The 24,250-nt window shown below is 43.3% G+C and overlaps 1 protein-coding gene across 1 annotated transcript in view; it reads left to right on the top strand.

The window, feature by feature from the left end:
• Positions 1 to 23,304, top strand: part of LOC104935921 (corticotropin-releasing factor receptor 1) — a 42,630-nt gene extending 19,326 nt beyond the window's left edge. Inside the window, exons 5-14 of the mRNA XM_019277720.2 lie at positions 3,907 to 3,992; positions 8,397 to 8,503; positions 11,735 to 11,855; positions 13,121 to 13,274; positions 14,274 to 14,334; positions 15,712 to 15,784; positions 18,345 to 18,430; positions 18,540 to 18,675; positions 18,827 to 18,868; positions 22,271 to 23,304. Of these exons, the coding sequence (XP_019133265.1) occupies positions 3,907 to 3,992; positions 8,397 to 8,503; positions 11,735 to 11,855; positions 13,121 to 13,274; positions 14,274 to 14,334; positions 15,712 to 15,784; positions 18,345 to 18,430; positions 18,540 to 18,675; positions 18,827 to 18,868; positions 22,271 to 22,411 (1,007 nt within the window). The 3' untranslated portion in view covers positions 22,412 to 23,304. The remainder of the gene's footprint in view (positions 1 to 3,906; positions 3,993 to 8,396; positions 8,504 to 11,734; positions 11,856 to 13,120; positions 13,275 to 14,273; positions 14,335 to 15,711; positions 15,785 to 18,344; positions 18,431 to 18,539; positions 18,676 to 18,826; positions 18,869 to 22,270) is intronic.
• The last annotated feature ends 946 nt before the right edge of the window (positions 23,305 to 24,250 follow it).

The raw sequence follows: 24,250 nt of genomic DNA, 5'->3' as shown, positions 1-24,250 counted from the left end.
TTAAGATGCTCCAGAGACAAAACCTGCCTGCCGTTAATAGAATTCCTGGCAAATCACCAGTTTGGCAGCGGCCGCTAAATGAAATCAGCGGTTATTTTAGGGACCTTGAGCTCGTGACCCATGCAAATGGCGTTTCACGATGCTTGCAGTGGCTCGTTCCCCTTAAAAGACTGCGGGGGAATGTTGGGAAAGAAGAGTCACTGCAGGCTCAGGAGAGATACGAAGCAGAAGAAGGAGAATCTCACAGTGAGCATGCATATCATGTATGAACGCTCACAGTACATGTGTCTCTGAAACTTTTAATGAAGTGAGAGAGAGACGGCGTTTTCCAAGAACCCTCAGGAACTGGCGTCCGTCCCAGCCCAACCACTCCGAACGCATTCTGCACATTTACTGTCAAATTCATCAGCTCAGCTCGTTCGTCAGAGGAAAATGAATGTATTCACTTTGAGTCAGCGTAAAGACTGGTTTCTTAGCTGGTAACTTTTCATCCAGTCGTACCGGCAGCCAGACACGATGATCGGCTTGTTGTGATGCAGATTTTCACCTGGAGTGGAAACAAAGGCAGAAATAACATGGATATGATCCGTCTGTACTGGTTTAATGGCACCAGATTTTCTGGGAATTTGTTTGAAAGTTACGTTAAATCTGGATCTTTGGAACACAGATCTATGAATGTGTTTCATAACCAAACCTGACGTGCTGACTTCCCAAAGCTGTGCCAACAAATAGTTTCAGCACATAACTCTGACGCTAAAACCACACAGAGTTAGTCGGTTTATGTTCGGATTAAACCAACAAGCTAAAATCTCTTAATTACGGAGCTCTGGAGGCTTTTAATTGTCAAATATTTGCCACTCACACATTTCAGCCCAAAAGGAAACAAGCTTTGCATCCACCGCTGGAGACGAGTAATCCAAACAACAGCGAGTGTTTAATCCACCTTCATTCACCTCAGCTGTAAAACTCAGGACAGCAAACATACGACAGAAACAATCTGCAGTGACATTTACTGACATTAATTATGAGTCTGTTAGTTTATTATACTGTATTTAAAGTCTGTCACCATCACACACACACACACAGCTGCAGGTCGGTGCAGTACATCCAAATCAAACATGCTGCGTTAGAAGAATTAACAAAGTCGAGCTTGGGCTGGTCTGCGTTCATGCGTTAGAGGAAACATAAAGCTGAGGTTAACCTGCGGGTGACGCCGTCCGTTCTTTATGCCGTCAGTGCTTTGCTCTGTCTCTGAGCTGAGCTGAGCTGAGCGTGTCCAGCCTCCTCAGCCCCAAAATGCTCAACTCGTTATTTCAACTGTCAAACATTTTTCCACAAATTTCAGCCCCAAAATAAAAACTGCAGCGCCGTAGCCAATGGAAACAACAGTAATCCTAACAACAATACGCCCGCTGCTATAACTAACGGTGTCTGCGTGTTAAATCCTTCATTCCCTCAGCGGTGAGGCTGCTCGTCCAAACTGGACGCCAGAAATCAAAAAAACACAAAGAGGACTGTCACTGTTACTCAGTGCAGAGGTGTGTGACCTTCGTTTCAAGGTCATTCTGCTTCATTTGAACACTCAAACATTTCTGTCTTTAATATTTCGGCTTTTACACATTTTAAAAGCTTCTTCATAAAACATTTGCTTTTTCTAAACAGAGCGACTCTGACTGTAATCCATGCAAACTATGCGAGCCGAGAGAAAAGTTGGCGAGTCGTGCAGCGTCATGGAAATTTGATCTGAGTGAACGTCTGAGGAGATTTAGCATTTCAATTCTGTTTGTTTGTCTGATCGTGGAAAAAAAAAAAAAAAGGATTTCCAGGAGAAATAGAGCCGCTTAAAATCTAATACAGACAAAACGATGATAACAAACGAGCACACAATGATTCAAATGGAAACATTTATTCAACAGAAGTATAAATGATGTGTCCGTTATATGTTTGTCCACCACAGAAGTTCATCAGTCTTAACTTCTGACATTATTCTCCACAGACAGATTTTAGAGCTCTCAGGGATATTGCATTTGGGATTTAGGGAATATCACAAGCTAGGTAATCTTGATCGGGGATGACAGTCCGCTTACACTGTCAACATGCTATTTTTACCCAGCTCATTGCACATTAGTGCCCTCAGGAAACTCAATCCCATTTCATCTCTTACCCCTCCCCAAAAAATCTCTCATTATTAAAACATGCATTTAATGTGATCAGCCTCCGTCTCAGGACACGGACACGTGAACACATCAGCTGATCACATCAGGTGAAAAGTCTTCACCTGGTCGCTCGCTCTGTTTCCTTATGTTTCCTATAAACACGTCAGAATGAAGCGATCAGTATTTCTCAGTTATTTTAAATGATGTTGGGGATGAGTTGTAAAATATCGCACCACCTTTTGAGATGAAATAACATATAAACATTAAAAATAAAGAATGAAATATAAAAACATAATGTGATCATTTCAATTCTTTAATTTGAGACAAAATAAAGCGTAGCGTCAGATTAGATCAGATTAGTTGGCTCTATGATTCAACAACCAGGCTGCATTGCAATTTCTGTTAACAATTACAAAGCATTTAATTAATTAGATTAATGTTTTAATTGCTCAGCAGTCCTGAAGCTCAGACGCTGAGCTGGTTGTTTGTTGAGTAGTGTGACAGATGATGCTGCATCACGATGCTGCAGCCTGAATATTAACAGCAGTCTGAGTGTGCAGAGGAATTGAAGAAGAAGGGTGTGACACGCAGCAAAGGTCGCGTGTCATTATTCCTGGACGTTGGCAGCTTTCAAACCGTTTCCTCTCGCAGAGGAAAACGACGCAGCGTTACGTGAACTTTCACTTTCACCACCCGGCTCTGAAAACGACTCGACTGTCACCGGAAAAGGCGGGAAACGACCCGAGTCGACCGGCTTGGAGATCAGGGTCAGAGCCGTCCCTATAACTCAGCGAGACGTTTTCGGGGACAGGACGAGCGATTTAACTGGCTGTCACTGTGAGACGTGCTCCGACTGCTGATTGTTCAAATCTTCCCCCATCGACAGAGAAAGACCTTTACTGAAGAAGAAATAATCCTCCGCACCTGATCTGAATGTCGGACGTCGCATTACCTTTGGAAACTTCATTTCACCCGTGTTTAAATGAACTGAAGTTCAAGCTGCAGTCTGAACATCCAGCAGCAGCGTCACCTGTTCCCCTGCAGACATCCACAACTTTAAATTGCCTCATTTGCAATATTTACTCCTCAGTGTCCCGCCTGACCGCTTCATTTCCTTCAACTTCAAGAAATAATAAATATAAAGTGACAAATGTGAAATTTGTTGCAGATTATTTCGGTTCTGGGCCTGCTGCTTGGAAAAACATCATTTCACTCCTCACTTGCCGGAGCGTTCATGCCGACCCCCAACTATCTGTGTTGATATGATCCAGCGCTCAGATCTGCAGAATGTGCCGGGATAATATTTTTTTGAACGGATAGCAAACACAGTTATTCTTGCTCGCTCTGTCTCGGCTCCAGTCTTTTGATTTAAAGGTTGAAAATATGCCTTTTGATTGTGTCACAGCTTGCAGTGAAAGTCAGATTTATGGGTCTGGAGTTAAATGTTAGAAATCGCAGGTTGATCGTGGGGAATTGACGTTAAAAGCGCGGGGGTCTAAATGTAAAGAAGGATGACAAAGCTCAGGCGGTGGGTGGCAGACTGTGCTGACAGCTGAAGTGTGAAACATCACAGCTTGTAAGAATTCCTCTAATGATCTCTGCCTATTAGTCTCAAAGCACGAAAGGTCACGGCGGCGCTGTAAACCGAGCAGGAATCTACATCTTGTAGATTCACACAAAGCAAAACAAAATAAAATAAAAACGCCGACCCTGACGTCTGTCCTGTTCTTGTCTTCCCTCCTCTCTGCAGATAATGTTTATAGGAAATGTCTCGCCAATGGAACGTGGGCGCTGAAGGGGAACTACTCCATGTGTAAGGCCATACTTCACGAGGAGGTAAGACGTCACGGGTGGTGTTTGTGTGCATGCGTCCTAAGTGATGAGGCTCCTTCATGCATGAAACACGCGTTAATCAAAAACAACAACAAGGTTAAGCAGAGGAAGACGAGTGCGGCAGGTCGGCTGAAGCGTATTTATAGTGTGGATTCAGGCTGTGGTTGCTCTTAGCCTGCAGCTGGAGAAGGGCAGTACAGTTAAAGAATACTGGGAATGTACTGTACTTCAAACGAACAATGAATGTTTTTTAAATCTGCATTAAACAGGCTTTAACGTCTCCACAGTTACAGTTTGATAGATAGACAGAGGCTTGTTTCCTGTGGAGGTGGGAGCCTGAAATCTGTTTCATGGTGCATGGTCCTGGAAAGAAACAAGAGCAGCTCCGTCCTGCCGTGATGTGAGCAGGTTAGGCGGCTGCTTGAAAGCAGCAGCAGCATGCCGCCTTCATGTTCCCGCTGTGCTCCAGATTTTTATCCATTCACATGTCGTGTTGGGTTTTTTTGTTGTTTGCATGCTCTTGTCCTCCACCTGGACGCTGTATTGTGATGTGCAGATGTGACGGCGACCAGCGTTTATTTTAATTAGGACTCGGACAGAACACGCTGACCTGAATCGGGCCGTAAGAAGTCAGCGTTTGTGTTGGATGTAAAATTCAGAATTACGTGATGGAAATGTGTGACAGGGGGTTGTTTGTTCTGACCCGACCATCTGCTGAAGCTGAATTTTGAAGAGTTGAGTTTCCACGTACATCGTGACCCCGTGCGCCGGTCTTTAAAGGTCAAAGGTCAACCACACTGACCTGTCTGCAGCTCTCAGGTAAAACTGAAGAAGTCGTGGATTTGTTGGGACTATTTTCAGCTGCGGATTAACACGAGAAGACAGACGGTTCTGCAACAAACGTGAATATTTTATTCAAACCGCCTGTGTTCTGTTGTTCTAATGAAAGTTCAGCTCTGTGCATCAGCGTGATCCATCGACGTGTTTCTAAAGATGTCATACTCTGATCAGACACATGATACTTGATAGCGGGATTATTGATTTTTGTCTTTTCCCGGCATTTGTTGAGAAAAAGAACAACATAAAACATCCTCTGATTGTGTGTCTGAGGCGTGTTGACCTGTCACTTATCTCAGCAGATGCATTTCTTTATAGATCCGTGAGGAAACAATGTTGTGGACTGAGACCCTTCATTTACTGTTTTTCTTTCAGAGCCTGACGTCCGATCGATCCCTGCAGGAGACGGATACAGAGCGTCTGACCTTTTAAAAATGTGTCTTTGATTTTTTCTTTTTGTGGACAAGAAATAAATCACGAGGTTGCAGCGTGATTGACATCGAGGAAAAGGAGTGGAAGTAGCTTAAGTTCAGCCTGTATTGAACCAGATATTCAGTGGTCCCACTAGGAACAGACAGTGTGTGGATCAAGAGCTTAATGGAAAGTTTGTTTGAGGGGAGAGAAATCCTCTTTTCCTGTTGGGACTGGCTCCGGGATATTTTCTCAAATATACGATAAGTGTTTGTTGATTCGTGCAGACGCAGAGTGAGTCGGGTTTGACTCTCATGGCCCACACGTTCCCCACGACCTGAGGCGAGTGCTGGGTGGGTCTTATGGTATCGTCCCTCCCCTGCGGCTCATCTCACAGCTCTGCTATCCATCCTAAATCCTCCTGTTTGCTTGATGTATGCCCTGATGTGTCAGCCGGCTCTGCACCAGTCTTCGTGTTCACATTCTGGTCTATATTACTGCACGCACGCTCAGTGCACTTCGAATCATCTCATGTGTAATCGCTCGTCATTCTAATCATTGCTCCTGTCAGACCAGCCCTGAAATGATCCATTTTTAGTGTCGCTCTGCTGTAAGCGACGGGGACAGCATGTGCAGGCCTTGTTTGGTGAAAAAATGTATTTTACTGCAGCCGAGGGAGATCCAGCCAGTGCCACACAGCCGGAAACACGCCAGCAACACAACCCCAGAGTGTAGCAGACCGCTGAAGCCTCATGTTAGCCTCAGATGAAGTTTACAATGTTTTTCTTGAACAAAATATGAAGTGTGGCTCAGGCGGAGCCAAACAAACCTCAGATGATAAATCTACCCCCTCTCTCAGTCCTGGTCGCTTTGGATGAAAGCGTCAGATAAATGACTGAATGTAAATGCAATGTTTACATCTAGACAGACATCAGCCAGAACATTACGACTACTGACAGGTGAAGTGAGTCATGGTAATTACCTCGTTATGGTGGCGCCTGTCAGTGGGCGGGATATGTCAAGCAGCAAGCGAACATCCTGTCCTCAAAGTCGACGTGTTAGAAGCAGAAAAAATGGACGAGCATCAGGATGGAAGCAAGTTTGACGACAAAATACGATGGTTAGACGGCTGGGTCCAGCTCTCGTGGTGTGTTTTTTACATTTACATTTAGTGTGACATGTTAGTGCAGCAGTCAGTGCTGTGACAGATGTAGAGGGACAGGTGTATCATGTCCAGGTAGTGTTGTAGAGGAGGTCCTCTCTGAAGAGCTGGAGGTCTTCAGGAGGTCTGTGAAGGTAGAGAGGGACGCCCCTGATCTGTAGGAACTGGTAGACGAGAAAAGTTTGGATTGTCCTGAGCGTACGGGTGTTAGAGCCAGGAGGAGGTAACATGTGTCTGTGTGAGGACGTTCAAGAACCAGAGACTGCTTTGTAGTCAGCATCAGAGATTTGAGTTTAACGTGGCTGCTGCAGGTAGACTGAGGAGCTCGATGATTTCACTAATTGAATATATTCAATGGTTCATTTTAACCTCTGATATTCTTCAAATAAAACATGGCGTGGGTTTGATGTCACGCTACCAAACAACTCGACAAGACAACATCCTTGAAAACTTGATTGAATCAGTGTTTGAAGTTGGTTTTGTGTTTGAGAGCTGCTCCAAAGACAAAACAGTTTGTAGCATTTCTAAGAAGAAAGAAGAAGCCTTCACGCCGCCTCCCTGATCGCTCTCCGAGTCTTTTGTGTCTTTGTGTGGAAATGATGCACACCTTTTAAAAACAGCCTCTCCTTGAAGCCATTCACCGTGTTCTGTTCAGTTGTACACACAAAAGGTTGTGACAGGTTTGAACCCTGCATACTCTCACAGCTTCTTGAAGTGGGCGACGTGTTGTGTGCTGCTTCAAAGCACGTTTGGAGCGGGCGTGTCTCCAGCCACGATTATGACTCTTCATAGTACATATGACATGTGTGCGAGTATTGTGTTAAAATAGACTTGGAAAAATCCAAACGTGTCCGCGCCAAGTAGGTTCAGGTGTTTAAAATAAATCACCGTGGCAGAAAACGCTCATGTGACTCGTTTTGTAATCGTCTTTTTGAACGGAAATGACACGTAATCTGTCTTCTTGTTTACATATGATGACTTGTCTGTCCTTGTTCCCGGACACGATACATTCATGAGTTGGAAAGGAAAGATTTAGTGTCGTTGACTTCAATAAACAGTATCGTGCCCTTCGTCCACTTATAGACTTGATTTGAGCCGCTGCACCAAAATAAAGTGAATGGGAAAGATGATTCACGGCGGGCGGTGCCGGGATTAAACATTTAATCTCAGCGTAGACACCAGTACGTTACATAAATCCACTTACAGCACAGATTACTGTTGGTCGTGTGGGGGAAATCCGATCACAATGGATATCTGAGTCACAGACAGTGGTCTTAGGCACAGATTCAGAGAAAGATGTGTCTATGATCTATGTAAAACCTCCTGTGGATACTGGATATGTGAGTGCATGCACGTTCAGCCTCTCAGTGTTCATGTTTCCAAATCAGAGGCAAGGCTGGAGGGATGGCACCAGCCCCCCTGATATCTGCAAAGTGAAAAGAGATTGGACCAGAATCTCTGTTTGAAGTGACTGCTAACATTTCTTGAAAGGAAGTCAACAGGGAGATGGAAAAGGACGACGAAATGATGGAAAACCACAATAAGATGCAAAATCACAAAGAGGCAAAGAAAGAGACGGACACAAATGACCCCAAAACAATTTGTACAAATGTACAAGAAATAACCACAAATGGACAAAAGAGACAAACAATCAACCACAAATGGACATGAACTACAAAGCCGGGTCTCTTTCAGTCGGGGGTCTTTGTGTAGGCGGGTCGGGTCTCGAACATGTCTTGTGTAGGCGGGTCGGGTCTCGAACGCGTCTGTGTCTGGAGGCCTATAATATTTAAAGTTGTTTACTTGACATTTATTTATTAAAGTAAACAAACGGGCTGACTATAAATATTGGAGTCTTCTTCTTTCAAACTGTGCCAAGAGTCTGAATAGAAATCTCAGCAGGACTTGACTCGACTGACAAACAGACAAAAGAGGACTTCCAGTCTTCTGAGCGTCTTTTCTGTGAATCAGATCCTGTGTTTCTTCTCTCCCTGCAGAAAAAAGGGAAGATGCACTATCAGATCGCTGTGATCATAAACTTCCTGGGTCACTGCATCTCGATGGTGGCTCTGCTCGTCGCCTTCTTCCTCTTCTTGTGTTTGAGGTAAGTGTCGGCCTCGCTGCCACCAGTCCGCTGATAATCCTAAAGACATCCTTGATGTGACAGAAACGTCAGTATTCCTAAGATCCCTCGTTCAAAGCTCCTCTCGTTCTTATTCAAAAACCGTTTGGTCATGGGATGAAACATTCCCTATCTCAATCCCGCAGATGTAAAGGGGTTTAGACGCCCGCAAAAAAAAAAAAAGAGAAAAAAGAAAACTAGGGCACATTTCCGCACAAATGGGAATAATACACCCATCTCTGAAAGGCGGAGAGAACCAAAGCAGTTCTGTGGAGGCCTGCTGGGACAGCCGGTGGAGGTGGAATGGTTTTCTCTGACAAACCGAAGCAAACCGAGAGAGAAAGGTCTTAGCACCCTCAACAGCCGGAGCTGTTATCGATCCCCGAGACACCCCCGGGGGTGAGAAAAGCGTGAAAGGGCACAGAGAGACATAATAAATAGACGTTTTACAGGAGAGCGTTTATGCACAACCCGTGTTTGTGGGCCACAGCGGCTCGGACTGAAGCTAAAAATGGCATTAGGGAAGACGAAGGAGTTTGACATTTATTACTCACCTTCTTTACTTTTTAATGAGATCGAGAAGCATTTAAGGTTGTCGCTGCCGCTGTGTTGGAGATAAAGGTTCAGAGAGAAGAGCGTTACGAACAGAACCAGATCGACAGGAAGAAAGTTCTGGATACTTCAACATCGTAGGTTTACATTGTGGCCATCGACTTACGGATTTACGTGAAAATGAATCAGCCAATCAACATGAAATCAGTACTTTATTTTTCTCCTTGTGCTTTTTGTCCAGCATCTTGTATCTTGGACCTTGAAAACCTTAGACCTTGAATACTTTAGACCTTGAAAACCTTAGACCTTGAATACTTTAGACCTTGAAAACCTTAGACCTTGAATTAAAGACTCAAAGCCTCGGCACGTCACATGCATTAAAAAGAAACAGACCTTTACTCTGGCAGACTCAGACGTTTTGATTAAATTGTGTCCAGGTGTCCACGGTTTGGAAAGCGTGAAGCAGCGATTTTGTAGCCGCAGACGACGTTTGACCTCCACCCACACCTCCGTCACCTCCGTCACCTCCGTCACCTCCGTCACCTCCGTTGTTTGATCAGGAAGAGGAAGGCATTAATAAATTAGAGCTGCCGTCGCACTCTTTTCAAAGTGTAAACAAGGTTTTTGCCAACGGATATCCAAACACACACCTCTGACCTCACGCAACCTGTTTTATATCCAGATCACATCTGATCAGGAGTGTTTATGTTTACGCCTCCGAGTGCAGAATGAGTCATCAGGAATATTTCAGAGAGAAAACTGCTCAGAAATGCTTTTTTTTTTTTTTCTTCCTGAGATATTCAACATATAATTCATGAAAGACGAGATTTATTGATCCCTGCGGGGAAACTCACATATTACAGCAGCTCAGCGACAGACAGAGAGGTCAGACAAACAGAGAGAGAACGCCTTGAATGAAACAAATGAAAGAAGATATTAAAAACATTAATAAAAACTACATATACACATTAAAACATAGACAAGTGAACTTTTACGTTTGTTATATGATAGTATTCTCTCTGTATACAGAATATAACACACATATTGTGTGTATATTGTGTATAATACACTATATATATATACTATACATTATATATCACTGTTTCTCAGACTGTGGTACGTGTGTGTGTCTGTATTGGTGCTTGGAGGAAAAATGCTTAAAGGTGCAGTGTGCAGGATTTAATCACATTGCAGTCTCCTCACATCACCCCTGTGTCGTAAAGGAGAGTTTATTATATTACATTTCTGCCTCATCTTACACACTGCACCTTTAATCTGCCTTATTTTATTCTTATTTACCTCATTTAAACAGTTCTGTGTCTGTTTTTTAACCTAATACGATATATATTATTCTGAAGTACACAGCTCTGTGTCTAGAAAGTGAAGATACAAAATCTTACGAAGTGTCAGAGAGGCTCGGTTCAAAATGTAAAGGAGAAGATGGGAGAGGTTCAAGAAACACACAAACTAAATCCAGCAGAGAAAAGACAGAGGTGGAAAGTAATCAGATCAACGAGTTCTTTAAAGGTCGAGTGTGTCAGATTTATTTACAGAAATTACATATAACATAATATTTATATTCAGTCATTTAGCTGGTTCTTTTATCCAAACAGTCAGCGTACACTTTAACGAGTACAAACAGCAGTACTGCTGTCACTACAGTAAAACATCAGAGAGTTTTTTCAAGGCGTCTTCCCTCTTAATTAATCCACACCAGGCTGTGCTGACCCACCGGCAGGACGCCATGGGAAGTGAGGTCACACAGAGAGTAATGAACGACGCTGTGCCTCTGTGATACCGAAGGAAGCTCCACTAACTGTGTGACACTGTGGAAATCAGCTGCTTGTTTGTGCGCCGACATGCTTTATAAATCATAAATCTGCATGTTTTGTACCCTGAAGGCTGCTTTTTAACGTCTGTGTGATATTATAATGACTCCAGCCTCTTTGTTGCAGCATCTCTATGCACGTTATTGTCTCGAAGAGGCTTTTATTTTCGTTAAAGAGAGCTGCACGGTTAATGAAGATATTCAAAAAAGAAAGGCACGGTAACGTGGTGTCACTGGAAAATTCTCACTCATGCACGTCTGCTCAGTCAGCACAAAGCCAGTGCAAGTGACACCTATTAAGAATTGATGCATGCTAAAAAATAAATCATGTCATTCATGGCTGGCAGAGGAGGAAGCAGCCTCCGTCAGCTGGTGACAACAAACGAGGCTGTCACTACAGCGGCCGGCGGTGGTTTGCTCTGTCCGCTCAGTCATGTGCGTTTCTATTTTGGACCACTCGCTCGCTCCGAGGCGGTTAGGCAGATTTTAATTGTATCCTCAGGTTGATTTATTTACAGCATTAAAAAAACATCAGAGTTTCAGGACATGACTGTGCAAACAGTGGGAATGAAATGTTACTTCATATTATATTAGGGCTGAGGGGCGGCGGGGAGTGATGGGAGATGTTACTCTTCATTATTCATCTTCATCAGGATTGCTAAGGGTGATCTGAATACTCTCAGCTTAATGTCTTTGTTTAAAACACACTCACACTCAGCAGGACGACATATTTAATTCACATATTATATTATATGTGTGCGTTTACATTCTCAGTGTGAAATCATATTCTTTTTATTGTTGTGTAAACATCTTTGTGTTTGGGATTCATTCAGGAGCATCCGCTGCCTGAGAAACATCATCCACTGGAACCTCATCACCGCCTTCATCCTGAGGAACGCCACCTGGTTCATCGTCCAGCTGACCATGAGCCCCGAGGTGCATGAAAGTAACGTGGTACGTATCACTCCGTCTGTCTTCCTCTTTTTTAATTGATCATCTGTGTCTCAAAACCTGATAAATCTTCCTCATCCGTGCCGCAGAGCTCCAGCGATGCCCAAAGATTATTAAAAATCAATGTCGCACAGGATGACATCTTCCTTCATCACCACGAACAAACACGGTCGTTTATTTTGACCTAATCCCACATAAACCGTCCTGCTGCCACAAATACTCGCTCGAGCACCAAATGTGGATTAATCCACCGCTGAAAATAGTCCCCCAACAAATCCACCGTTTCCTCCTGTCAGAGTGACGTTAAAGACCGCCAGTTGTTTTAGCAAATCAGTAAACCTCTTTAAAAAATGAAACTGTATGTTTGTAAGCTGATTTTTAAGGTTCATCTTCAGTAGGAAGCAATGGGCAACTAACAGGGACGAGAACTCAGAGACTACCGAGAGACGGAGCGAGCCTGATCCTTTATCCTTTTAAATATATCTTGTAATTAAAGAAGTTAATTATTAATCAACTGTTCCTCTTTTCACAAAATGGATTAAAATGTCTCTGTTGGCAGTGAATCAAGACAAGGAGCGTCTCTTAAAAAGTTGTTGGTGTCTTCATGACCACGAAACCACCACAGGGCCTTCAGTCTACGTCAACCTACACAATCAACGAACCGTATAATGAACTCACTTGTTCACATTATATTAAGCCTTAAGGTTATGCAGGATTAAGAGCACGGACGCTTTAATTGACAGGTGGGTGAAGTTACAGGTGGCTTGTTTGAACAACCAGCCTCAGGTCCACAGATGATCCAGGTCTTTCCCAATTTTTAGATTAGCCTGGAGGTTGAAGAGTTTCAAAAGTCAGCTGCTGCATTCATGAGCCTCAGATAGAAGGTGTCAAATTAAAGAAAAAACCCAACAAACTTTGATTTATGAGTTTGAATCCTCTTGTCACTCTCCGTGTCTGTTAGTCTGTTGGAAGGACGGATGCCGTATCAGAGTCTGAAATGTCGCTCCTGCATTAAGTGGGGTTGACATCTGGTGACTGTGAAGGCCGCAGCATCTGATTCATTTTTAAAACTCATCAAATCTTTCAGTGAGCCTTCACGACCTGTGTGGAAACATCAACACAGCGCTGCACTCTTTTTTTCTTTTTACAGGATTTTCACCTCTATCATGTTGCTTGGGGAAAAAGTTTTCAGCAGCCAACCCTTCGGCAGTAAATGAAGGTTTTCATAATGTGACTTAAAGAACTTTGGTTTGTATTTTTTTTGACAGATCTGGTGCCGTCTCGTCACCGCCTCCTTCAACTATTTCCACTCCACCAACTTCTTCTGGATGTTTGGCGAGGGCTGCTACCTCCACACCGCCATCGTCCTCACCTACTCCACCGACAAGCTGCGCAAGTGGATGTTCATCTGCATCGGCTGGTGTGAGTGCAAGCGCTGCACTGACCTGCACAGCTCATGTCACAGCTACATACAGTTGTAGTTTTATATGTAATGCACGGACGTGCAAGTGGCATCGATCTTCTGATCTAACAACACAAACAGAAAAGTAAAAGGGTCAAATAATTTAATGAGGAGTTGTTTGTCAGTTTGTTTTCCAGCTTTCAAATTCTAATCACACTCTCTGCAACAAAGAAATTTTTGTATTTCCAACATGTTGAACTTTTCATTTAAATGCCGCCTTGATGGCGATAGCAGCGCTTCACGTGGCAGCTGGGAAACGTATTGGCATGGCGCTCACTAACACCCCGTTTCACACTGTCAAACTAAACTATGTGCTGCTGAGATTAGGTGCATTGTGCCAGCTGGATTACATTTCCCCCAGGGCAGCGTGAAGCCTCCGTGTGAAGAGGAGATGGCAGCACATTTCAGGACGGCTGTGAAAAAAATAAATAAGATCAAATTTGATTTGCTTCGCTTAGCTTTGACTCTGGAGCAGAAATATTCTGAAGGCAGCAGAGCGCTCTGGACAAGAGATGAGAACAAGACAAATTACATTTTTCAAGTAATCCAGCAGTGTGTGGGAGAGGTTTAATATTACACTGATGACAGCGCTCAGCTAATGAAGTGGAAAGTTTCCAGAGACATGAGACTTAACGTGTGACGTGACAACTGGCACAGCCTTCACGGCCCTGTTAGTGTCATTAAGATGTAAGTAATGGCTGTTTGTCTGCCTGTTTATCCTCCTAAAAGTCGGTAAATCAGTCGATCAGTCTGCATTATCATCGGCTTTTTAGGAAATATTTCCACATGGTGACACGTCTTGGCTTGTATCAGCTGTGGATCACAGCACACCAGCAACGATTGCTTTTGACGGAGCTTGGCAGACGTGTTGCAGAGTGAAATCCCCGCAGTCATACTTTGTGATGTGAATAGCAGAGAAAGATGAAAGACGAACTGTCACTTTTTTTTGTGATTCACAGGTATACCGTTCCCGATAATCGTGGCCTGGGCCATCGGGAAGTTGTACTACGACAATGAGAAGTAAGTCTGAAGTAAAAGGACGTGCGTGATGTCAGTCTGTGTTGCACTGAGGAGACGGATGTCTATTAATAACCTGCCGCTGTAATCACATTTGCATTACAACGCTCTTAATTACGGCCGTTCCTCCTTTGATTGGGAGTGGCTGGTGCTTGATTGTGATAAGTGGTCTCTGCTTGTGGTGAAAATGGATTTGCTTTTTATAAGTCACGTTTGTCTTTGTCAACAAACCAACAAAGTAGTGATCCAACTATTGTTTATTCAGACTGCTACAAATACTCACTAGAGAAAACAGTCCAGGACAAAAGCTCCGCTCGCTCCACCTCAGTCAATGTTACGAACCAGCTCATATAAAGGAAAAGGAAGCAACATAAAACCAGTTTCAAAACCTGCAGTTCCTCTAACGTCCACTTGAGGCTGGCTCCAGAAGTGAGTCAGTCTCCATAAGTCCCCATGTCCAAATGTCCAACTTCACAGCAGAAATAAACATGTTTACAGCCTGGTACAAAAAACAGTTTTGGTCTCTGTAGCTAATTTCCCTGTGCTGCATGTGTTCACTCAGCACATCACTAATACCTGACCCAGGTAGTGAACACCTCAGCGAAAACAAGTCACCTGATGAATGTGAATCCAATATTTAACTCCAGCTCCTGAGGGAAATATGTCTCTTTAGCTGCTGAACACTCCTGTGCAGTCGAGTTATTTTGCTTTAAATGAAACAAAACTGAAAACAGGCGCTAACATGCACTCCAGAGTTTGATGATTTTTCTCTCTGGGCTTCAAATAACACACGTCGATTCGTTCTACTCTTGTTACACACAGTAAATGTTGATTAAAGCAGCTTTAACTCCACCTACAGATTAATATTATGTACAAATGTAAAGTATTAAAACACGCCTTTAGGAGATTCACCATCTATTCCACTTCGATTAAAACTTCAGTGTCCAGCTGTTCCAAAAATGAAAAACTTTATATTTGTGACCTCTTTTTAAAGATTTACGTCTTCAGTAGGACCTGATGGGCTCGAGGCCGAGCCTGGAGCCTGCTCGAGGAGCAGACATAAAGTACTGAGAGACAATATGAGAAAATATAGAACAACTCCAGCTTCATCCTTTTATTCCAACCTGCCTTAATTCTTCTTCTTTAGTCCCAACGTCTCGAAGATCATCCATCATTTTACTTTGAAATCGTCTCATTACTCTGTCAGTCCTGTGCGTGCTATAATTCACATTTTGGCTGAATGACTGAACGAGTGGAAAACACGTGTTCAAAGCCTTCAGCACAAATTAAGAAATTATTTCCAACACGTCAAACTCGGAGGGGATTTCTTCACGAAGAGCGACGAGTGACGACATAACCACGTCTGTCTGATTGTTTCAGGTGTTGGTTCGGGAAGCGAGCCGGCGTTTACACCGACTACATCTACCAAGGCCCGATGATTCTCGTGTTAGTGGTAAGAGTTTTATTTTTAATTCTCAGCCCAGAACCTGTTTCACATTAGCCGCCGATACAATTAGTCTTAATTATGTCTTTAAAACGCCTGGCAGGCATGAAATGTTGGAGACGTCCACACATTCTTTATGTGAGCCAAGATACGTTTTTACCTACCGAGTGTAACTTTTAAATCTCTGCAGCTTGGCACGCTGGAGGAAACGTAGGAATGAAATGTGAAGACGTGTTCAGACTTGTTTGTGTCTATTAGGAATTATCTGGATCGCTGGCTCACTTCCAAACGCGCAGAGGAAGCTTTTGTTTCATTATTTAATCAGGTATTAACTGTTGTGAATCTGAGTGTCGTCTGAACTTTAAATTGGGGCTAACTCAGCATCTCAGACTTGACATGGAACACCTGCAACACGCTGAGAGTCTAAGTGAAGCCGGGCGCTCAGCCCTTCAGCAGCTCATGTGAATGATCCTGCAGATTTTGGAGGATTGTCGGGGGACTCAGCCCGGCTCCCTGTACAAGCTTTAGTCATCTCTCGCCTGGACTACAGTAACTCCGTCCTCGCACTCAGATCACCACTGCTCGCACTTCCCTCGCTGTGGCAATATGGACGTTTTTTTCTGCTCGGTTTCCCCCTCGCTGGGTCCCCAGTGGTTCAGTGACCTTCTCATCCTCGTCGGAAATCTTATCTCGACTCCTTGGTTTGAAAAGTCATCTCTACAAGAGGCACTTAATGTTTTTGTCTCTCCTCCCTCTAAAGCACATTCAGTATCTCTCTGCTGCTTTTTTTTTTTCTTGCTTTCAACAGCGACTTCTCTCTCTCTCGGGCTTTTATCTCTTTGCTGTTATGTTATTAAATATGTTAACGTAAGCACTGATACACGCGGGTCAGCGAGGACCAGGAGCACGGATGGGACTTGAAAGACTGCCATGCATCTGTTCAGGCCAAGGTCAGGTCAACCGGCCCTGGAAAGTATTCGTCCTGCTATTTTTGCTCCCACGTTACATCATTCACACCTATCGCACGAGATATTGATTTTGTCTTTCGTCACACTGTGGAAACATGAGGAGCACTTCAGATAATCAAGAATCAGTTTTAGTGATTAAATAAAAACTGATCTGAGCAAACAGTCAAAGCCTGACAGAGCTTTAAAACTACAAACATGGTCTGTACTTGTACAACAGCTTTCTAGTCTTCCAGCCACTCAAAGCTCTTTTACATATCTCATTCACACACATTCGTACACTGATGGCTTTGGCTGCCATGCAAGGTGCCGACTGCTCATCAGTTTTGGGAGCTAACCATTCATACACACTCACACAGCTTGGTAGACATGCAGCTGGGGATCGAACCACCGATTTCAAAGTTTAACCATTGAAAGTTCCAAAAACAAAATGTCCTCAAAGCTGCTCCTGGCAAAGAAAAACTTTGTCCCATGACCCCAAATTTCTGTTTTTTACCAAGAGGTAACCGCCGTGGTCGGGAACTGAAGAAGAGCTGCCTCTTCTTCTCATGACAGACTTCGCTGAAGCTGAAGCTGAGTGACGTCTGTCAACAAGTTCCTTTATTTTTAAATCCTGGAAAAGTTCACACATATATCAGCTATCATGGTTTCTGCCCGCCTGCTGACAGCGTGGCTGCTATCTGGAAACTTTCCATCCAGTTCTCTTTCCCTCTTCTGCTTTACACGTTTCTGTAACTCATCTCCTCTCTTTCAATGTTTTTTTTAATTTATTTTTATTATTTTCTACCTTGTAGAAACACTGAAGACATCAAATCTATGAAAGAGCACACACGGACACGTTAAATGTTGATTTGTGACTCTCCTGGGTCAGAGTCAGTTTGATTATTTAATATTTCTGAGACTGCACATGAAGAAACATTCAAAGTTTCTGATATTTTCTGGACTGACTGACCTTCATGTGTTAAAGTAATGGTGGCCAGTTGTTTCTGTTTACTTAGTTCTTGCCATAACATGGATTACTATAGTTGATGAAAATCTGTAATCAAACATATTCAGCTTTTTTCTCTCGTAGTTTTCAGTGTTTCTACAATGTAGAAAATAATAAATAAAAAATATTGAATGGGAAGCTGTGTCTAAACTTTTTTTTTTATTCTGTTTATAATATTTTTACATATATTGTTATAATTTATGCTTCCTGACTGCTTTGATCCTTATTTATATTTTTTCATTTATTTATTGTTCTTTTTATGTTTTATCTCTCTTTAGTCTGGCTTTTATTTATTTGTCTGTTCCTCCATTTTAATCCATAACATTATTATTATGATTATTTATGCAGTTAGTTAGTTAAAGTATCTATTCCTACTTTTTAATTTGTTTATTTATATGATGGAATTTGTGTTCATAAAGTTTTATTGTGTCTGATTAATAAACAATATGATGCAGATTTCCTGTATTTAAAGTCTGTCTCTAAATGTGACCAGGTTCAGATCTTTAACAGACTCAATGAGTTTTCTTCCCTCCTGCTGTCATCGTTAGCTCTGAACCCGTCAGTAACAGACAGCAGACGTTTCTCTGACACCTTTGCTGCGTTTGTTTCCCCGCAGATCAATTTCATTTTCCTCTTCAACATCGTGAGAATCCTCATGACCAAACTGCGAGCCTCCACCACGTCAGAGACCATCCAGTACAGGTAAATCTGATGAAGCCTGCAGAGCTGCTCCTGCTTTAATAATTCATTCTGCCTGTCGACGGCAGTCTCTCTGTCATGGCTGTCTGACCGCCGCTCTGCTCACCTGCAGGAAAGCTGTGAAGGCGACTCTGGTTCTCCTTCCTCTCCTGGGCATCACTTATATGCTGTTCTTCGTCAACCCGGGCGAGGATGAGATCTCTCAGATCGTCTTCATATATTTCAACTCATTTCTGGAATCCTTCCAGGTACGATGAAGGTTTGAAGACAAACCGCGTGTGATGTGTGTTTAAATGTTCCTCTGCTCTCTGATTGAATGAACTGTGTGTGAGTGATTGAAACTGATTTTTTGATTATGTTTTTGTTCCTCTCTTCATCTCCCTCCTCCTCCTCTCACAGGGCTTCTTCGTCTCAGTATTTTACTGCTTCCTAAACAGTGAGGTAAGCACATTCACATCCACGTATTGATCCAGCATCTTCTGTTCTTGCTGCTTTTGGACCGTCTCTCTCTCTCTCTGTGTTGGTTTTCGCAGTGTGGAGCAGAGTGATAAAGCTTGAAGCTCTTATATTTAGGGCACAATTAAGACTTGTCATCCGCTGACATTAAGTGACATCACTTTCTACGCTTCATGACAGTGTCAGCCTTAATTTGGTTCTGCTGAGGAATCGGGGGTGAAACTGTCTTTAAATAGCACAGAAATATTAAAGTGCTACATGATGCTTTTAAATTACTACGACTAGTAGTAGTTGTCTTATTAATGTAACGAGTTTTTAAAGATATTTCTTCAATGCTCTATTTAAATTGTCCAAAAACAACAAGTGTTGCTTCACACCTGAACAAATCCATCAACAAATCTTCCATCTTCCTTTTTCCTTCATCCAAAACACACAGCCCGCTCCTCCTCCTCCTCCTCCTCCTCCCCCTCCTCCTCCTCCTCCCTTAGCCTCAGTCTTATCTGTAGCTCCCCTCCCTCCTCCTCTCTTTGCACAATCGCTCCAGATGTTTCCTCGCAGCTAACAGGCTCATCAGCGCAAACAATTGTTTCATCGTTTAGCTTACTTCAGCACAAAACACATGACAGAGGTGAAACATTTGTTCATACGGACGATCGTCTCTTAAATCACGAACAAACACAGGGCGGCTGCTTTCAGCTGAAATGAGTTCAAGTATGTCTGTGTTTTGTTAACAAGTGATAGGGAAATGGTGAGTTGGACCGGCAGGTTGGCTGCAGTACTCACAGTACTCACAGTACTCACAGTACTCACAGTACTCACAGTACTAATGTCTGTCTGCTTTGCGAACCTCACCTACATCAAATGAGCTTTGGTCAGTGACCAAAAGACTCGGACATCCAGAGGGAGCTCGGAAGGAGCCAGCGGAGGTGTGATTAGGATGCCTCCAAAGTCCAACTGGGAGGAGACCCAGAACCAGTTGGAGGGACTACATAGCCCATCTGGATCCTTCAGGAGGAGCTGGGATGTGTTGCTGGAGCTAAACCTGCTGCCACCGCTAACATGAGATGATGGAGGGTTATATTAGGGTTCCCATTTCAGCGTGGAGAACTCAGGGACACCTTGCCAGCGGCCCCCAGGGGGACACAAATCAACCAGGCAGGCCACCCCCCCATGAGATATGTGTCAGACGTTTTAAGTTTAAAGCACCAGTTCGTCCTTTAATGTCTCAACTTTAAAGTCCTCTGCTACTCTCAGCACGAATACAGAAGAAACACAGAGTCAGAGAGAGCATGTGTGGGTCAGAGTTTAACCTTCAGTCCAGAACAGGAAGCTTCACCTTTGCAGATCGATGTCCGATTGATTGGTATTGTCTTACAGCACATCATCATCTCTTATGTCTAATTTTAACTTCAGCACGAGGAAGCATGATGGAAGATTAATTTGCACCGAGTGGGTTCACCTCTGCCGCTCCATCATCCCTAACACGGACCCATTTACGTCTTTTGTAGGTGGGTCAGGGGATCTTTAGGGGGAGATTAGCAGGTCAACACTACGGAGTACATCATCTGAGGCTGTTAATCTAAGATGCAGCTCAGCGCTGTGTGAGGTTTCGTCTTAAGAGCAAAATTGATTAAAAAAATTCCTCCAGAATACTTTGTTACGACACCAAGACATCGAGGAAAATCCATGCTGTGGTTTGACCTCAGAAACATTTAATATCTGGAGATGTAGCCGAACTTTGGAGGTTATTTTGCTTCATCCCTGCCAAGTCTTCGGTTCTTTAGTTTCATATAACACCAGTGTCTCTCAAAGACAGTCACGTCGGCTGAAGACGTCCCCCCTTTTTACCAAATGAGCTTCGAGAACAAGAAAATACAGAAAATCTCTCACATCAAAAAACTTTGTAAGAAAAGTTGGTGTTCATTCATCAGCCACAGAAGAAAGCTGATTTGGAAAAATAGATTTTTATTTGAGTTTCAAAGGACCCAAAAGTGTGAATCATCTACCTCCCTGCTCCAGAGTTTGGATCGATACCGCTTGGCTTTGACTACAACCTGTGAGACGCTGCCTGATGACGCTGAATACACCCTAATCGTGCCAAATGAGCCGGAAAGTGGGCATAAAATTAATTCCATTATCGTGTGACCTTCCCGCTGCGATAATGAGGATTATGTTAAATCTTAAGGTTTAATCAAGACGTCCCGCTGTTCGTCAGTCAGACGTGGCTCAGAGTCTCACACAGAATAATCATTACCTTACAAGTTATCCCAGGAGATGGATGTAACATCAGCTGACTGCTGCCCTTTGTTGGGCGTCCCACGCTGCGTGGATGATGAATGAATATCTCATCATAAAGCCTGTTGTAGCTCCAACAAGGGGCTTAAACAGCATGTGTAGCTTACAGGGAATATTGATTTAGTGTTTTCTTACCGGCTGAAAGTAGCAGAGAAGCTGGGGGAAGAAATGAGACAGATGAACAAAGGATACCGGGGGTCACATTCAGGAGAGGAGGAAAACATTTAGCACTCAGACACGTGACGAGGATTGAACGATCTCACTCGGAGCCAAACATAACGCCGGTTAACACGCTGATGAATCGAGCCGCGAGACACTGTCGTCAGTTAAAATGAGGTTTTGGTGTTTTATAAAGTGGATTGTGATTCCTGAGGGGGATGAGAAGTGGGACACGCGGGACGATTGATTTTGAAAGTGGGAGTGAGAGAGGACGAACCCTTTTTAATCATCATTAAAATGATTTATAGCAGGTTGTTACAATAGGTAGTGTTTACAGAATATATTAAATAAAGGAAGAGGAGCTGTGATTCAAAAAGTCAAAATTCTGAGATACAAAGTTAAATTATGAGTCAGAATTTTTGTTTATCTGAGTTGAAATAACAAGAAATAAATACACTTGATAGCGACAGTGTTGTTGTACTCGAGACATTTTTTTAAAGGTCTCAGAGTCGACTGCATTTTTACTCGGTCCTGTCTCGATCACGGACAAAGAGGACTCAGGATTTTTATTTCCAGACCGCTCAGCTGCAGTAATTTATCAGCAGTAATGTCTAGTTTGTTCCAAACTCTCCTGAGCCCTTCCACAGACATGACTGCACTTGTGTACGCAAAGTAGCAAGTATAAGTAGAGAAGGGAGGAGGCTGGAGCAGCTCCGGTTCTGGCATGACACTGGCTGTGTACAAACACCTTAAATGATGACTTCAAAAATATAATTTAACCCTCTAAAAATCACATTTTTTGTTGTTGTTTTAGTGTAAATTAGGCCTTAAACTGCAGATCAGAACATTTATAAACCCATCTTCTAACGTATGAGGTCATATTCAGTGTTTTATGAATCATCTGACTGCGTCCTCCTGGTTTGTGGTCGACAGGTGCGGTCAGCTGTGAGGAAGCGGTTCCACCGTTGGCAGGAGCAGCACTCCATCCGAGCCAGGATGACCCAGGCCATGTCCATACCCACTTCACCTTCACGGGTCAGCTTTCACAGCATCAAGCAGTCCACGTCGCTATGAGGGCGAGAGTTCAGCTTTGTCCTGGTGACGTGCTTTTGGGAGCTGTCGTCATTTTCTGCCACATCACTGGAGTACACTGAAACACTTTCTGAGCCGGGGCAAGGCTCGAGAGCACGAAGGAGAGAGAGGCTGCATCAGTCTCCGAAACCTCAGGAGGGACATTATACAGAGTTTTCACGAGAAAAAGGATGGGGACGGGGAGGAAGGACACTGCAGACTTTATGAAACGAGAGGTTAGTGGATCAAGAGAAGGGCGTGACCAAGCTGGATCTGTGCGACGTGGAATTTGGGTGTGAATGTACAGCACTCCATGTTCTTTCATGTCTGCCTTCCACGGCAGCTCTCCGTTGTTTTCCTGCTTGTTGCACACTTTTTATTTTTCGCTATTTTACATCAGTGAAAACTCGGAGCTCGTGACGCTGGACTGCACTGAACTGGATTCCAACCCAGCGGACAAAGTGCTGCCATGGCAGTGACTAAGTTATGTTATGAGTTTCTTTTTTTAATGATTTCGCTGTCCCAAACAATCGTCTGGTCGTTGTGTTTGATAATTTCGTGCCGTCCTCTTTTTCCTCTGTTCTCACTCGGCTTGGTGCAGTAGTGCTACTTTCATCGACTTTCCAGAAAGTTTAACACATTCCATCGTTTCTACCTGAAGAGTTTTGTTCCAGAATAACACGCCTGTCCTCGATACATGCATGACCTGTACTTTATCTGGGTTAGTGGAAAATTTAAAGCCACTCACTTCCCTTCTGAGAGTTAGATGGCAGGATTAATACCACTACACTACGTAGAAGTTGGTATTTGTTGCCTCCAGTTTCAGAGTGTAACCCCACTGTGGTAAATATAGACAGATGTACTCGAGTATTTGTTGTGATCATTACTTATGATCAAATACTAGCGATCCGACAACATCATCCAGGTCCCCAGCAGCAGCTGATATCACTGACTAGACTACTCTTGTCCGGCGGCTTCTTGCTCGCTCACTCTCTCCTTTTCTCTTCTTAGCTTCCTCCGTCAGCGTCCTCTTCACTCTCTGCTCCTCTGCCATCATGTCCGTAGAAGCTGCTGAACCTGGTTACATTGCTCGCCCACTCAGCTTCTCCTGCTCCCGAACTGACACCCTGAAGTCAGAGTGGTCTATGAATGTAAGCTCTAAACTCCTGTTGGGAACCAAAACTGGCTGGTAAATCAAAACACTGAGCTGAAAGACGCTAAAATGCTCTGCAGAAACAAGGGAAAGGTGCATCATTAAGACATAAATATAATACACATTTGATTGAATATTCATTAGTGCAGCTTTGAGTTAAGGACCACTTATTAGCTTTTTCTCTGTCGTGACCAGAAAATCAAATATTTTGTCAAATTTCTCGTTTTTCTGGAACGAAACTCTTCAGCTGAACAAAGAGACTTACTGTTAGCGATATTTAAATTAGACCCGCTCATTCTCGTATCTGTTAAGTGACTTCGGTTCTGTTGACTCGCCGCATGACATCCGAGCTACGCAGTAACTTACTGATTTATTGTATATGTAAATATATAAATATAAATACTAGAGCCAGTGGAGTCGTCACAAATATAAACCAAATAAAAACAAAAAAACACACACACAAACCACACACTGTGAATCATATGGGCACATTATCCATGTGATCAGCAATTCACAGTCCACATTCCTTCGATACCAGTATGCCTAGCACATGTGCGTTTCTATGAACTGCTGTTGTAAATGAACCTCATCATATTTTTTGTCGCCCCCCCCCTCCAAAAAAAACCAAACCAAAACAAAACAAAACATGATTTTAACCCTTTTCAAGTGATGTGTGATGAAATGTCAGA

This window comes from Larimichthys crocea, chromosome XVI (assembly GCF_000972845.2).
Source record: "Larimichthys crocea isolate SSNF chromosome XVI, L_crocea_2.0, whole genome shotgun sequence".
Lineage (NCBI taxonomy): Eukaryota > Metazoa > Chordata > Actinopteri > Sciaenidae > Larimichthys > Larimichthys crocea.
Note: the sequence above shows the minus strand (reverse complement) of the source record. Positions and strands in the feature narration are given on the sequence as shown.